Source organism: Gnatocerus cornutus, chromosome 9, assembly GCF_029298725.1.
Source record: "Gnatocerus cornutus isolate USDA-ARS CGAHR chromosome 9, icGnaCorn1.1, whole genome shotgun sequence".
Lineage (NCBI taxonomy): Eukaryota > Metazoa > Arthropoda > Insecta > Coleoptera > Tenebrionidae > Gnatocerus > Gnatocerus cornutus.
In genome coordinates, this window is record NC_142241.1 from 10074328 (window position 1) to 10090384 (window position 16057).

Genomic DNA, 16057 nt, shown 5'->3' on the forward strand with positions numbered 1-16057 from the left:
GTGGAGTTACTCATAAACTAAAAGCATGTCGGCAAATTTTTGAAATGTCTATTATGTGGTGATAAAAATTCCACAAACTGCACTGGTTTTGCTGTTACTTTTGGCGTTTTAGAAAAAGGGTCTTTTAGTTCTTAAACGAAAGACGAAAATTCAAAAATTTCTACACATTCTTCTTCCATAAACTTCCTAGACTTAGCAGTTCCCGAACTGCCGTGTATTCTCGAAAATCCCTGTATGTGTAATGAGTTAATAGATGACGTTTTACAAAATTTGATTAGTTAAAAACAATCTTCAATATCCCAAAAAGTAAATGTGATAAATTGGATTACGACAATTTGGTCTTTACTACAGTAATCTGGAAACGACATAAGCTTAAAATTTTTGTAATTTTTAATCGATCGTTTATCTTTTATTTTGTTTTGCGACGATCCTTTTCGGGTGTGGAAACAGATTTCGCGGTCACGATAAAATCGATTTTATTTGATCCCTGTTAATTAGTTTCGCCCTTATTTGGTCCTCTCCTGTTTCCTAGTTTCTTGTGCGTTTTACGCACTAATTGACACTAAAACGATTAGCGATACTTAGCTGATATATCAGAAATTATTTACAGTTAAAGAGAATTGTGTTATTAACCGATATTTCCAAATTTCACGAAGAAGAGGTAGAGAGCAATGACGATAACATGTGTGCCTGTGATTGCCTGCTTTTGACACCACCAAAATTAAAATAATTATTGTTATTACTGAACAAAAATACCAACATTCCAAAGGAGCCTTGTCAAAGTTACATAAAAGAAAAATCACGGCTGACCTTGATTTTTATATTCTGTTGGCTTGCTCTTTGCATGTTTATTTTCCTGTTATCGTTAATTTTTACTTTTCGTTGATGAGTGTAAAAATGTCCACAACCAGCGCCCTTTGTTTTGCGCCGCCACCTGTCAATACTCGACACGTCCCTACCTTCCCCTATCAGTCGGTGTCTCCTAGGGTGTTAAAGGGTAATATTTATAAAGCGGTATTAATTTCCCCTAAAAAAGAAAGAAACGTCGGAAGTTATTTTTGAGCTCGTTTCAAATCGACGCCCATTACGCATACCGAAAATACCATTGGAACCCGGACTATATTAGAGCGCGTCTCAAAACTTTCTTCCAGCCGCACGCCGGTCCGTCACGTGACCACTCCCCTGTATATTATTCAGTGAACGCGTATCGCAGCCAGTTAGTGGTGTGTGTAAAGCGAGTGTTAACGGATCTGCAACAGTCGTTTTTAGTTTTCGTGTGTGTGTTTTTTAGTATTAGTTTTTCCATTTTCGAGTGCATGGTTTTCCGTTTTGGTGATTTCCCGGCTGTGATCCTCCCATTTTAGTCTCTGGGTTTGCTTCTTTCACTAATTTGTAAGTACAAAAGGCGTTGGTATCGTTGCTTCACACCACGAGGGTCCACTTCGATTTTCTGAATTTTCTTGGGAAACTCGGGGATTACTGCTCGGGAAAGCTAACCTAGAAACTTGACATTTGGATGTCGATTTTAAGGCGGATACGGTCCTTGCGTTCGATGAGAATTGGAGCCCAAAAATATTTTATTCTTCGGTCTCCACACTGAGTTAAATCCCATTTTCGTGGGCAATTCTCCCTTAACTGTAGTTTGATTCTTAATAATTCACCTAAAAAATATCCGTAATTTACAAAGTAGTGCTAATTGAACACTTTTAAATTAAATCAATTGTGCCAGAGCAATGAACCTCGTTGTCATCTATACACCTCAAAGAATTAAAAGTCACATGGTTTTAAGGCTTTAAGCTGCCTTGTCGCTATACGGGTTTGTATCAGAATGCTAACTCGTTTTTACCTCGATATAGATGAAGGTGGATCCACTATCACAACACACCTCAAGGTTTTGGAAATTTACAAGATAAATGTCAAAAATTAATGCACGCTTTGATTAAATTATAAAATTTCCCCTATTCAAATTGACAGAATTCCCACTACTTATCTGGTTTCGTTGATTGGTTAAAAACCACTGGGAATTTTGACCGGTAATAACTAGTAATAGGACAAGCAATTAAAGCGAAGTTCGCTCATTATAGCTGCGGTTGATAGGCTAAATGAGGGTGTAATTAGGTAATATTTATATTTCAACGTGAAACTGGAGTTGGAGTTGGGTTAAATTGCTTGAATACTCTGTGTTGAATTTTTTTGATTTTTGATTTTACGTTGTCCAATTTATTGTTTATTAATTTTTTACTTCATTGCCAATCTCATAGTTTTTTATTTTCCATTCTTTCGTTACTTCTGACTATATTTACTGGAATTTTTGAAATTTGCAGTACCAATAGGCACAAGAACCCCTTCTTGTTTCATTTTTATTCGAGCGCTTGATACATAAACAACCATTCATTTTGGGAAACGTGTCTAAAAATTTGAGTGTCTTCTTACTAGTTTTTGCTATGTTTTCTAACATATTAATTGATTATTTCGTTGGAAGTTGGACCCATTGTAGTGTAAAGTGGAATTTTTCTTAATACAATGAACCTCGTTTAAGGAATTTTTTAAATCGCATGTAAACAGGAAAAATGTAAACTAGTCTCGAGACGATAAATAGGTGTTTTTGAACCGTGACCATACCTATTTTAATGATCAGATTTCTTTTTTTCTTAATAATGTAGGTACATACAATCGACTCTTGATAATCCGAATTTCAAGAGACCGGGCACCGATTTTGAATAAGTAGTTTGAGTAGTACCATAAGAATAAAATTTACAGGGTTTACTAATCTTGACTAACTCAGTAACTCAGCCAAATTGCAGAATTCTAGAGCAAAAGAAACAGTTTTGAGAAATGTTGCCTTTTTAAATCGAACCAAAATTAGTCAAGTTTTGTTTTGAGTCACTCAACTTTGTTGTATTTTCTGCTATAAGAATGAAACTTACAGGGTTTACTTATCATAACTAACCCAATGACTCAGCCAAATTGCAAAATTTTAGAGCAGAAGAGACAATTTTGAGAAATTTTTATTTTTTAACTCGAATCAAAATTGGTCAAATTCTATGTTGAGCCACGTAAGTCTGTTGTTTTTAGGATTATAAGAATGAAATTTACGGAGGTTATGAATTTTGACTAGCTCAGTATCTCAGCCAAATTATAAAATTTTAGAGAAAAAGAAACAGTTTTGGGAATTTTTTATTTTTTGGATCGAACCAAAATTTGTTAAGCTCTGTTTTGAGCCGCGTAACTCTGTTGTTTTTAGCACTATATGAATAAAATTTACGAAAATTACTAATCGTGACTATCTTAGTAACTCAGCTAAATTGCAAAATTCTAGAGCAAAAGATCCAATTTTGAGAAATGTTTCCTTCTTTAAATCGAACCAAAATTAATCTGTTTTGAGTCGCGTAACTTTGTTGTTTTTTGTACTATAAGAATGAAATTTACAGTTTTCTAATCCTAACTAACTCAATAACTCAGCCAAATTGCAAAATTCTAGATCAGTAGAGACCGTTTTGAGAAATTTTTCTCTTTTAAATTGAACCAAAATTGGTCAAATTCTATGTTGAGCCACGTAAATCTGTTGTTTTTAGGATTATAAGAATGAAATTTACGGAGGTTATGAATTTTGACTAGCTCAGTATATCAGCCAAATTATAAAATTTTAGAGAAAAAGAAACAGTTTTGAGAATTTTTTATTTTTTGAACGAACGAAAATTTGTTAAGCTCTGTTTTGAGCCGCGTAACTCTGTTGTTTTTAGCACTATATGAATAAAATTTACGAAAATTACTAATCGTGACTATCTTAGTAACTCAGCTAAATTGCAAAATTCTAGAGCAAAAGGTCCAATTTTGAGAAATGTTTCCTTCTTTAAATCGAACCAAAATTAATCTGTTTTGAGTCGCGTAACTTTGTTGTTTTTTGTACTATAAGAATGAAATTTACAGTTTTCTAATCCTAACTAACTCAATAACTCAGCCAAATTGCAAAATTCTAGATCAGTAGAGACAGTTTTGAGAAATTTTTCTCTTTTAAATTGAACCAAAATTTGTCAAGTTCTGTTTTAAGCCACGTAACTTTGTTGTTTTTAGCACTGTAGGAATGAAATTTACGGAATTTACTAATCTTGACTAGCTTAGTAACTAGCTAAATTATAAAATTTAGAGAAAACGAGACAGTTTTGAAAATTTTTTATTTTTTGAATCGAACCAAAATTTGCCATGTGCTGTTTTTATCCGTAACTCTGTTGTTTTTCGTACTACAAGATTGAAATTTATGGAGGTAACTAATCTTGACTAGCTTAGTAACTCAGCCAAATTGCAAAATTCTACAGCAAAAGAGAAAGAATTCGAATTATTGAAAGTAGATTTTACCACCATAATTTACTGGACAAGGCAATTTATTCAATTTAAAACGAAATTTTTTGCACTCTTAGCATATTTTTGTGTTTTTTTATCTAACGAAATGGCAAGTTTTATGTAAATAAGAAGCTTTTGTGAAAATTATGTCTACATTGGGGTGAAATCCTGTTTTCTATTTCCATTGTTCTTCTAAAAAGGAACCGGGCAGTATGAAGTCATGCAAAAATCTCGTTCTTTTTTGCAGTTCTAATAATTATTAAATTATCAATCTTTTTGATGCCACTTAAAATCGAAGGAAATATAACTTAGGAGTGCTTGCTCTGAAAACTGCCTCAATTGAAAATCGTTCTCTGAAAACCAAATGAGCTCTCGCAAGCTTCGTCCAAAAATTTTAGCATGCGCTTACAATCGATTCTAATTTTTTTCTCGCTCTTTAGTGGTTGAAATCTCTCATAAAAATATATTTTTCTCCCAGTGATCAATCTCACAAAACTTCGGGTGTGAATGTTTGAAGATGTCACCCACAAATTGGTCACACCCTACGAACTTCAACCAAACCCGCCAATTTTATTTCCGATTTGCTTACATAAAGAAGTAATTGTGTAGTCAAAAACAACACTATTGTGCATAAGTAACTTTAGAAGTGCCATGTAAACATTTCTGATGTGATCCTTATTTTTGAACTTGTAATACACCCATTTATTATCGAACGGATCATTGTCTGCGATTAAAATTTTATGGACTATAACGCTATTATTATGCAAACAACTTTATAACAGTGTTTTGATGGTTTCAATTTATTGGAATAGAATCTATTTCCAATCATTGCATGGTTGTTAAGGATTTAATCTTCTGTACGTTCCAGCTAATGCTACGCAAATTTTCTATCGTACCGTTCCTGTGGGATTAATTTCATCATTGTTGCCAATTTTATAATTAAAAAATGTTGTATTCACGTGGGCCACAGTAATGAAACCGCGGGACTACTTTCTTAAAGCGACCGTAATAAAATGGTATTTAGAAATAAAATGTTGTGTATACACTGACATCATCTCAGACAGATCTCACGTTGTTTACCAAGACTACTACTACTTTGGAAATTTCGTTTTTTTTGCATTAATGAACCTTTTTTATTCAAATTGAAATTACAATGGACCTTTTATTGCTTATAAACAAACAATGCTCACCAAATTGTTACTGCTGAGAATTTTTTGAGTTTAATTATGCATATTATTCAGACGGCAAGGACATGTTACAATGCAAAATTTCCAACTCCGATTAATAATTAATCTCACGTGGCCAGTTTACGTACGTAGTTTTGGTTTTATTGTTCATATTTTGTCGTAGATTCACGTGATTCCGCTTTTCGTGCTTATAAAAAAATAGAAATGTAAATTAGCCATAACTTGGTCAAAGATTCTACACGTACTGCTCGTGTTTCATGTGGGTTTTGCGGTAGTTTCCTGTAACGCCCCATTTCTTCCTTGTGCTTTTTAATCGTCAGGAAATCATGTTACGATTATCGTGTTTTCCGACCTGCCACACTTGTCATAGTATGGAATCAAACTAGAAAGTTCCCTGCAACAAAGAGTTTCTTTACCTATCGATTTTTCCGGCAAATTTTCCGCAACTGTAATGACCAGTTGACACGAAAGGCACCATTGTTATTGCCTAAGCGATATAATATGTGACATCAGTCAATTTTGTACGAAAACGTGGATTTGGCTGATGGTCTTATTAGCGATGTGGGACAACGGATTAGGAATGGTTCATTTGAATTTCACTCCAATAAAGGACGAAACATTTGCGTAATATCCTGACAGTTTGGAGCGTTTATTTTCGTATGAAATGGGGGTTTCAAAGGGGTGACGTCAAAACTACTAAGAAAAGCGCAGCATTGGAAAATTTGACCAGTCAAGGCTGGTCAATGACTGTTTTTGCCTTGAAGTGCAGATCATAATCGATTTTGATAACCGCGGAATGGTATCAAAGTAGAGATAACACTTCTAATTCCGGTTAATTTTAGATAAAAGTGACGGAATTATTGTTTAATCTTCCACGGCTTAAATCTAATCCGTTTCTCATTTTTTGTCAAAAAATGTTTGGATTTGTCACTGACACGCCCGCTTCTTCTGCTTAAAGTTTGTTTACGACACCCGACAAGGTTGCTAATAAAATGCAAGCATCTTGAGTAAAGTTTACAAAGTTAATTGCCCAATTAAGCTCGTAATCGTGTACTAATTTCCTCCTAAAAGTCAGACTTTTGAAGAGATTTTTCAGAGCCTTTCCCAGGCGTGTCAAGTGGGTTAAATAGGTGAAGGTCTCCACTGTTGCAGAATTATAAAATATAACACGACACGTTTGTGTAAACATTAACAATACAAAAGCGAACCGCACTGAGGACAAATACTCCAATTTGTTTGTAAATTCCTGTCTAAAACATTGAATTTCCGTGTCTTTAATCGTATAATAATCCAATTTTTGTTTATTCGTCGCCGTCCTCGGCACTCAAGGGAACACGAGCCACGTTGAATTAACGTAATTACTCATCTGAAATGGAGATAGTTCATTTTGAGTGATGTGTCTAATACCACTACAATGACCGCGATATTTTTCCGTCGTTGTTTCACACTTATATAATCTCCTCAAGAATGAATGCTAATTATTGTCATCACTTTTACTTGAAAGCGTGAAAGTGGATTAATCGAACTTGCGATTGATGACTTATTTCGGGTTCCGGAAATGAGCATTGCGTCTTCTTATTTGCAATTTTTTTCATAACTGCAAGATACTGATTGCAGAAATGCACTCTTCCGAAGCTGGTCTTATTTAGGAAATGTGCAACAGTAAAGCACGCAGTCGTGCGTTCTGCTGCAAGATCTAACCTTTTGCAATACGGTCAATGCATTGTGAAAGTTTATTACACACTGAGGTGACAATTTACGAGATATTTTGATTTTCGGAGTGACGTCACGGAATTGGGCCTCTATTTCTTCTATTTTTTATTTCTTGACTTTGTATTTTCGTCCATTCGCTGGTCAGCTGCCTTGAAGTGCGAGAAATAAGAATGCCAAAGAAGACAGAATAACGATTGAGTTATTGAGGTTGAGGAGCAAAATATGTATCTTAGCCGGATGAAGAAGAAAAAGTAGTAGAAGCAACAGACAATAAAGAAGAACCATAGAAGAAGCAAATACTGTAATGGAAAAGATAAAGCAATGGGCAGTGATTTTCTAACGTTGTTTTGTTCTTTCTCTCCTCTTCCACTTCAAAGTAGACAAGAAAAATATCTTGGCACGAATTGTGCAAGCGTTTCACTGTGTGGACTCGGTTTTTGAACACTCAATTGTACGTTTTATTGGTTTGTTTTTTAAATTTAGGCTGTAAACGCAAGATTTTATGACTGCATAAAACTGTTACTAAGTTCTCCACAGATGTGAAGTTCTATATGAATATCTACGTAAAAACAATTTTGAATTTCAAATTTCCTACCAGTGAAGGAAAAATTTGTCTTCATTTACCATTGTTTAAAGGTGGAAAGGTCTGTGAATCACTCAAAACGCCGTGCAAAACAACAATAATTAACTCCAATTTTAAATGCAAATTTATTTTGAATGCACAAGCTATTTTTGACAAGAAAATTCCGATTGACCACGCGTTTAATTTTTGTTCACTTAAATTGTTTTGATATTGAGACGTTAAATCACCGCACATTGTTTTTATCTTTCGCTAAGTGTGAACCAAAACGGGCACAGAATGTGTAAAATCACTCAAAAGTGAAACTGCAGAAAATGAAAGTATAAATCCCGATATGCTAAAAACGTGTAATAACCTCTGCAAGGTGACGATGATTAAGTAATGATTTCTCTTGCAGGATAAGCGGTGCGATCCAAAAATTGGCATTGATGCCGATCCAAGTATATTCAGATGACCTTTTGCATAAGGCACGTCCGAAAAAAAGACAGAAGTGACAACGCTGTAGCGAGTGGACGATAAAAACTGAACATAGTTTATCTCATTAGTGCGTTAATTAGTTTATTTTTCGTAATTTACCTAATTAAATGATTGTTTCGGAAATCATAGAGTAAAGGTCACTGCTCACATTCAAATTTGCTCAATTTTAGTTATCAATTGCATCAGATCCTGGCGATTGCGGAGATAAACATTTTCTTTCTGAGTCAGGTAAAACGGTGAAATTCGCAGTGCTAAACCCCCGAGATTAAGATATCTTTTTGGCACAGCCGCGTGTAAAATATTCGGTAGCATGTGATAACAGCGTTACGTCATAATAAGATAGTATAATCAGAAAATTACAGCGCCGTACTCGGAGATTTCCTGTACCGTTTAACTCGTTTTTTGTCGCACGGTTTCATTGCACCACTGATTTGACAAAAATTTCGTTGCGAAACGATCACAAGAAAAATGTGGAAAGTTGAAGCAAGTTACCAATTAGAAAGGCAAAATGTACAGTTCAATAAATCGATCAATTTCCAGCAACAGGTGGAGATTTTCACGTGTCTCTTCTAATTTTTCATGTCTCGGAACTAATGCACGAATAAACATTCCGAAATTTTCATGAATGAGTTGGTTGTTACGTTACGCAAGTGACCTTCGGAACTATTAACTAATGTCTGCGTGTACGTTCCGAAATAGCCAAGATTGACAATGTTGTATAAAATTGGTGATGTGACTAATCAGTCAACAGTTTTCGCAAATATTTGAAGAGACTTTATTGAGTCTCTTAGCAACAATAATGAAGTTGCGCCATGTTAAGTACTCAGTACATCATTAATTTAATTTCGTGCATCCAAAATCCATAAAATTAGAAAGTTAATCGGAAAGGTCGCACTATACTGCATTCGCTAAAACGACACTATTTACTTTGATCACGGCTATTAATAACGCAACTTGGGTCTTTGGCCCGAATTAAACCGACTGAAAGTTTGTGGAAATTTTTCAAAAGCCGACAAAACAAAGCGAGTTTTATGTAAGAAAATAGTCAATATTTGTTTTGCACATTTTCAAAGGAAGCGTCGCTTATTATTGTTATCACTGACTGATATAAACCACTGCTTACCGTGCGAGGTATATTTAACAAGTAATTTAGCAGGTGATCGAAACTTTGATGATTGATTGATTCCATTTAATGGTTAAATAACGAGACCGTTATGCTCGTCTAAACGATATCAAGGGTGTAAATATTATGTTGTAATTATAACATATTTTTCTTATCATTTTGTTTGCAAATCATTAACCTTTTATTGGCTGAGTGGTGCTCGAACACTGTAATTTTGCTACCACTAAATTACAGTTTTATACAGGTTTTTGTAGCTACTTTTTTTTATAATTTGTGTTGTTAATTTATGTAACGAAATGGTTAGAAACGTTTTCATGTAAAATTAATTTGAAACGTTGTTTACTAGGAGCTAATATATTACTAGCTGCAATTTCAGATTACAACAAGCGGTCTAAAGTGTAATCTCCAATCAACACATTAGTGGTATAACTGTAATTCGCTACAATTGCTTTTTCCTGACCGGTGGATAACTGGCAATGTTGGATATTCTGGGAATTCAACTTTGAAAGTTTCTGATACAAATATTAATTTTTTATTTCACTGATCAATAGTTCCGGATTTTGTGCCGCTGCCCCAATCAATTTATTGTGCTCTTTTGATGGAATTCCACCAAAACTCGAGCTGGGTTTGCCGGTAGACTTGCCTAAATACTAATTTAGTAATTGTAGGAGCGACACTCGTTAAACTAATTTTTTGCGGCCGCGAAAATGTAATTTAGCATTTGTAATTGAAGTACGGAATAACGGAACGATGTTATCGAGGAATTTTAATTAGAAAAAAAAATGTTTTGAGTTAAAAGAATGTGAGCACAATACAATTTAGCCAGTTTTATGATGGAAAATTAACAAAGTTATCTTTTAAATCGGTAATAAGACTGTTTATCTTGAATTTACTTTTGTCTATTTGTGACTGAAATCAACCACATGCCGTTGTCACATAAACTTTTATGGCGCTCTATTTTTAACTAGAAAGAAAACTAAAGGGTAAAACAGCACGTGAAAATGTCTACAATGTCTACCAGCAGGTATCTCACTTTGGAAATAATTGAGTTTATATTTAAGTACTTAAGTATGTCGTGGGAAAAATTTCAACTATTGTTGAGATTTGTTTTATAATGACTGGAAATCTGTGTAATCATGAGCGTTGATTGGAGTTGAGACAAAGCGGTAGACCACAGACAAACAAAACATAAAATTATTAGACGAATTTTAGAATTTTTTGCGAAGGTTGAACCAATCCTGTCAACATTTCAATAAAATTCGTATAATTCTGTCATTTTTTAACGTTACAACAATAAAATTTGGTGGAGATCACAATATTTGATGAACTAACAAAAAATTGGAGCGAAATACGATTTTGGAAATTTTTAATTAAATAATTTATAATGATAATAATTGTTGCGTTTGACTATTATTAAGTCCGTCCCAGCTAGCCTTAATTTTGCAGCAATTCTTCGCATCTATTTAAAATCGTTTTAAGATAATTACGGAAGTTTTTGTCGTATTTATAGAAAACATTTTTGCTTCAAAATGCGCCAAGTTGATATAGGTTTCTAGGCCTTTACCGTCTGTTTTCTATTCTCATTTGCAGTAAACATCCCTGAGTATGGTAATTATGCCCACTGGGTCCAATTTCATTTTGTGTCTACTCCCATAAGACCATTGTTCCCAAGATAAAAAATTATTTACGACCACGAACTGAGTAATTTTCGTTAATAGGTAGCAATAAGTAATTTCATTTCATGTAGGAAACAATAGATCAGATACTACATTTTACAATGCAAAAATAAATTATCTTGAAGTGTCGTAATTTTATGAAAAAAATTTCCAGGTGTGATATGAGCTAGTCGAGACGACCTAGTTACATATTTAGTGAGAATGCACCTCTTTCGGTTTTTTCGTGACAAATTTCCACACAACTGTTTTGTATGTGAAGATGTGGAACGGGAATTGATTCAGATTTTTAAACGTTCTGTCGGCTCAAAATATTTTTGACCTTAAAAACCCGTAGGATGTTTAAAATATCTTAGGATTGGGTAATATCTAACTGCTGAAAACGAATATTTCATATTATAACGAACAAGAAAATAAATATTCTATGGAAGTCGATACGGTGAAGATGTTCGAATTATTAATGACTTTGGAAGTCTGGAATTTGATTGATGAATGCCCAAAGTTATATGCGGCTTCAGAATCCTAATTTTTGTTGCGGGGAAAACATTGGTTTAAGATTCTGTTTGTTTAACCGTCTGGCAACCATGAGAATATGAGATTGATAAAAAATGGTAAATTTCCTCCTAATATCCTTTCAAATGAAATATAGGTCATATATGATTACAGGGTTCCTACAAATAATTTTCAAAGTCATTCAAGTATCTATGAAGGCTATAAACAAGATTTACCTGTATTTTAAAATAACTTTAATTTTTCTGCAAGGTTAAAGCCCGCACAGTGGTCCCAAAACACGTCAGCGGCTGCAGACTCAAAGTTCAAGTAAATAAAACCGCAATTATAATTGTTGTAGCAGAACTGATGCAACTTTTCGTTTAAATAAAAATAAACCGAAGAGTAAGAATTATTTGACTTATCAGTTTCCAGTAAAATAATCTATTGTTTACCCATCCTGCAAAACGAGCGACACTGTTCAACTTTCAAACTTACGAAACCAGCATTAAAAATGTACTTCTTGCAATCCATTTATATTCTGACAAAGTCCCAAAGACGTGATTTTTTTTCGTTTTGCGTTTTTCTTGATTCGGCCTTAAACCATGTCATCAGGGTCGGATTAATAACGTCTTTCTGGAACTCCTGTTATAATACATATTAGCGCTAAAGATGAAATTATCTCACGTGTTTCACTCTTGCTGATTGTGCAAAGTTAATTGTGTGCCAATTTGTTCTTGACATTGACACAGTAAACGTTCGATCGAAAGTTATCGGTGGTTATGTAAAATCTATTACATGTGTAAGGTCTGCGAATTAATAATCGCGCGAGACGTCGTGTGGTTTTATTAGGATTTCCGGGAACGCATCCAATTGTTGCTATAGCAAACATTGTACTTGACCAAAAAAATTATCGAGTTTTTTTGTTTCAGATTCCTAAAAATGGCGTTTCTTCTGGATATCGTGCACCATGTTGATTCATATTTAAATAAATATCAAGGTGAGTTTGTATGAAGGAAATCAAATTTGCTGCCAAGGAAGACCAGCATTTTAATTTCAAGTCTAGAGGTGGATGGAAATTTGAAACAGCGCTGCTAATTGCACTTGTGACTTCACGCACCGCAAACGTTATGAGTATGTTTGGTTGCATAACTAGAACAACAAAATCGACAGTATTTGAGGAATTCTCTTCAATTTTTATTAGTTTGTTTGTTTATTAAACCACAACTCTTCCTAGTCATGGTACTCAAAGGTGGTTAAAAAGTTTAGTTTCAAATTTCATAAAATTCCCTTTCCATATTCATTTTCCATTGTATAGTGGAGAACAAAAACCTTTTTTAAATAATTACAACGCATTTTTCCAGAATGAGTTGAATGCATTTAAAATATCACACCATAAAAACTGGCGTTCGATGAAATTTCGACCGAAATCTGTAGAGCAGTTTTTGTCGGATGATTAAATGTTTAGAAAAACTGCAGTACCGTTTCTATAAAAAGAGATTATTGATAGACTAACTATGTTATTAATATTGCGATTTTATTAGATATTTGTAATCAAAACCTATTTTAGAGGACTGACTCATTTTATTACCACTTATTTTTGACGAGTTTCAATATCCTGTAATTTTATATTATTGAAGGGAATGTTTTTTATCGTTGACCCCATTTACACAATTTGTGAAAATTTGTTTTCTTTGATTTACTTGACAGTTGGAAGAAGCCCAAATACAAAAAAATACACAGAATTAATTAAAGGGGGAGATTTTTTGACGTTTATTTTCATACTCACTAAATATTTGGCTTGATATAGGCAACCCAAAATACGCTTTTTTATCTCCTTGAAAGAATAGCTATTTGTGTACCAAGGCCAAAAAGTGGTTCTTTTTTGGCCGAGCCTTTTTTTTAATGGCCGAGGCGAGGGCAAAATGGCACTTTTTGGCCGTGTTACACACAAGATTTTTTAGGCGACATCATTAAATTTACATGTTAATTAATTTTTATTTATGATTTATTGATTTAATTAATTATAACAACTGAATAATTGTAAATATTTATGAATCCTTTAGAAAAGTTCATATTTTCTTTATTTACATTTGCAGTTTCAGCACGTGTAGCTTCACAATTTGTATGAATTAGGTTTAATGTGTTTTTTAATGTTGTTGCAGGAGCACTGCTAGACATGTTCATTTTCAATAATTCAACACGTCTTTGTTGCACTTTACAGCAGTTTGTCGATTTGATTTTACCCAAATAATTATAAAATTGAGGGTAATATCGGTATCTTGATGTAATATGCAAAACTATGGGTAGATGGCGCCACCATAGATCGGCCGAAAATGTTTGCGGCCAGAAAAGACTCACTTTTAGGCCGCTTTTAAGGCCTAAAAATGTCATTTTCAGTTTAAGTCGCCTAAAAAGAAATTTAATGTCACAATTCGAAAGCAGACAACATAATGACATGTTCTCAAGCTAGTATTAAACAAAAATTGTTTTTTCAGATGCACGCACAGCAGATTGGTTCTTAATGTCAAGTCCCTTCTACACGTTAGGAATATGTTTAGGATATGTATTTATAGTAAAGGTGAGCCCCCAATATTTTATTGTATCAATTTGACCAAAGTTTCCAGGTTGCGGGTCCGAAACTGATGGAAAATAGAAAACCCTTCCACTTCCAGAAAACTTTAGTATTTTACAATTTTTTACAAGTCTTGTTTAGTATGTGGCTGTTTTATGAAGTAAGTTTTTTGAACTTTTTAATAAGATGTCTTTAACCATCTTTGTCGCAGATTGGTATGGGCGGGTGGCTCACAGGCGAGTACAGTTTAAGGTGTCAGCCCGTCGATTATTCCAACAAAGCCAGTACGTTAAGAGTATGTATATCTATTGGTAATAATCGAAATCTAGAGCAGGTGTCTTTTAGATGGTCCGCGCTTCATGGTGGTACTATTTCTCCAAGTTTACTGAGTTCATAGACACAGTAAGTTCAATAATTGTTTAATTATCCCTTCAAACTGTCCGTTTTCAGGTTTTTTTCGTCCTGCGAAAAAAATATGATCAGGTCAGTACGTTGCACGTAATTCATCACGGAGTAATGCCTATGTCCGTCTGGTTCGGAGTCAAGTTCACTCCAGGTACTGTATCTCCACCCTTAACCCCCTATTGACCAAATTTGACTTCCAGGCGGTCATAGCACCTTCTTTGGCTTCCTCAACACCTTCGTGCACATCATCATGTACTTCTACTACATGTTAAGTGCCTTGGGCCCCGGAGTCCAGAGGTACTTATGGTGGAAGAGGTACTTGACGACGCTGCAGATGGTCCAGTTCGTGGCGATCATGGTCCACGCCTTCCAGTTGCTCTTCACCGAATGCAACTATCCCCGTGCCTTCGTCTGGTGGATCGGGATGCACGCAGTGATGTTCTTCTTCCTTTTCAAAGACTTCTACATCCAAACGTACAATAAAAAGTGCGCGGCAGCGGCTGCAGCAGCGGCGGCCGCCACTGCGGCGGCGATGGCAGCAGCTGCGAAGAACGGCGTTGTTAAGAATGGTGTGCAGAACGGAGTCAAATCAAGTAAAATTAGCGAATACTACGTCAACGGGACGGACTTACAACAAAGGATAAAGTCGCAGTGATATAGTGGTAGCTTTATTTATTGAATTGAGTCATGATCGAACTATTTACTTAATTTAATTCTGTAGGATAATTAATTCGGGTTCATGACTATAAAGCAATTTGCTCAATTTTTTAAGCACTTCTCCATTCACGCGAATAGTTAAGTAGAATATTTAGGATTGTACAAATTAAAAAAAGGATTTTTTAGCCACTAACAAAACGTGCCTATTTACAGGGTCTAGTGGGATCGAATTTTTTGTTGATTAGCTGCCATTAGCTAATTTATTCCATTACGTTCGAAAATCCGATTGCAATAAGTAGACAATTTTTTTGTTAGATCTGTGTTCTTTATTATGTCTAAACGGTTTTAGCAATAAAATATGTTTTATATATTTTAGGTGCTGTTTTTTAAAAGTTATTGTAAAAATTAATTTGTTATCATTTTATATTGTAAAAAAGGAAAACACTCGAATATACTTACATAGATAGTCTTTCGCATAGATGGGATTTTTAAAGGATTGTTGAAATTTGAAATTATGCATTTTATGTAGATTAAATCAGGTTATTTGTTGTACCTATGTATTTTTTATACTTACTTATTGAAATAAAAGTTATCTAAAATCGATAGATTTTTTTAATGATTCTGTTAATGCTAAATAAACAAACAATAAAGAACTGCTGTTGTTTTTTTGTTTTTAGATTTTAATTAGGATAAATTTGCTGTAATGTTACAAAATACATTTTTTTTAATGTGTGTTTCATTCATTTATAGCGTGCGAGGATCATCCCCATAAAATGAACAGAATTTAGTCGAGTTCTGAAATGAACAATGAGTTTGATCTTTTACTTGTAATGAATG

At 34.2% G+C, this 16057-nt stretch overlaps 1 protein-coding gene across 1 annotated transcript; it reads left to right on the top strand.

Moving 5' to 3' along the window:
- Positions 1–1210: 1210 nt before the first annotated feature.
- Positions 1211–15823, top strand: LOC148168724 (very long chain fatty acid elongase AAEL008004-like). The gene is made up of 8 exons (XM_088045680.1): positions 1211–1392; positions 12516–12583; positions 14082–14164; positions 14211–14318; positions 14370–14453; positions 14504–14560; positions 14609–14714; positions 14764–15823. The coding sequence occupies exons 2-8, from the start codon at positions 12526–12528 to the stop codon at positions 15216–15218; spliced, it is 951 nt and encodes a 316-aa protein (XP_087901806.1). The 5' UTR covers positions 1211–1392; positions 12516–12525; the 3' UTR covers positions 15219–15823.
- The last annotated feature ends 234 nt before the right edge of the window (positions 15824–16057 follow it).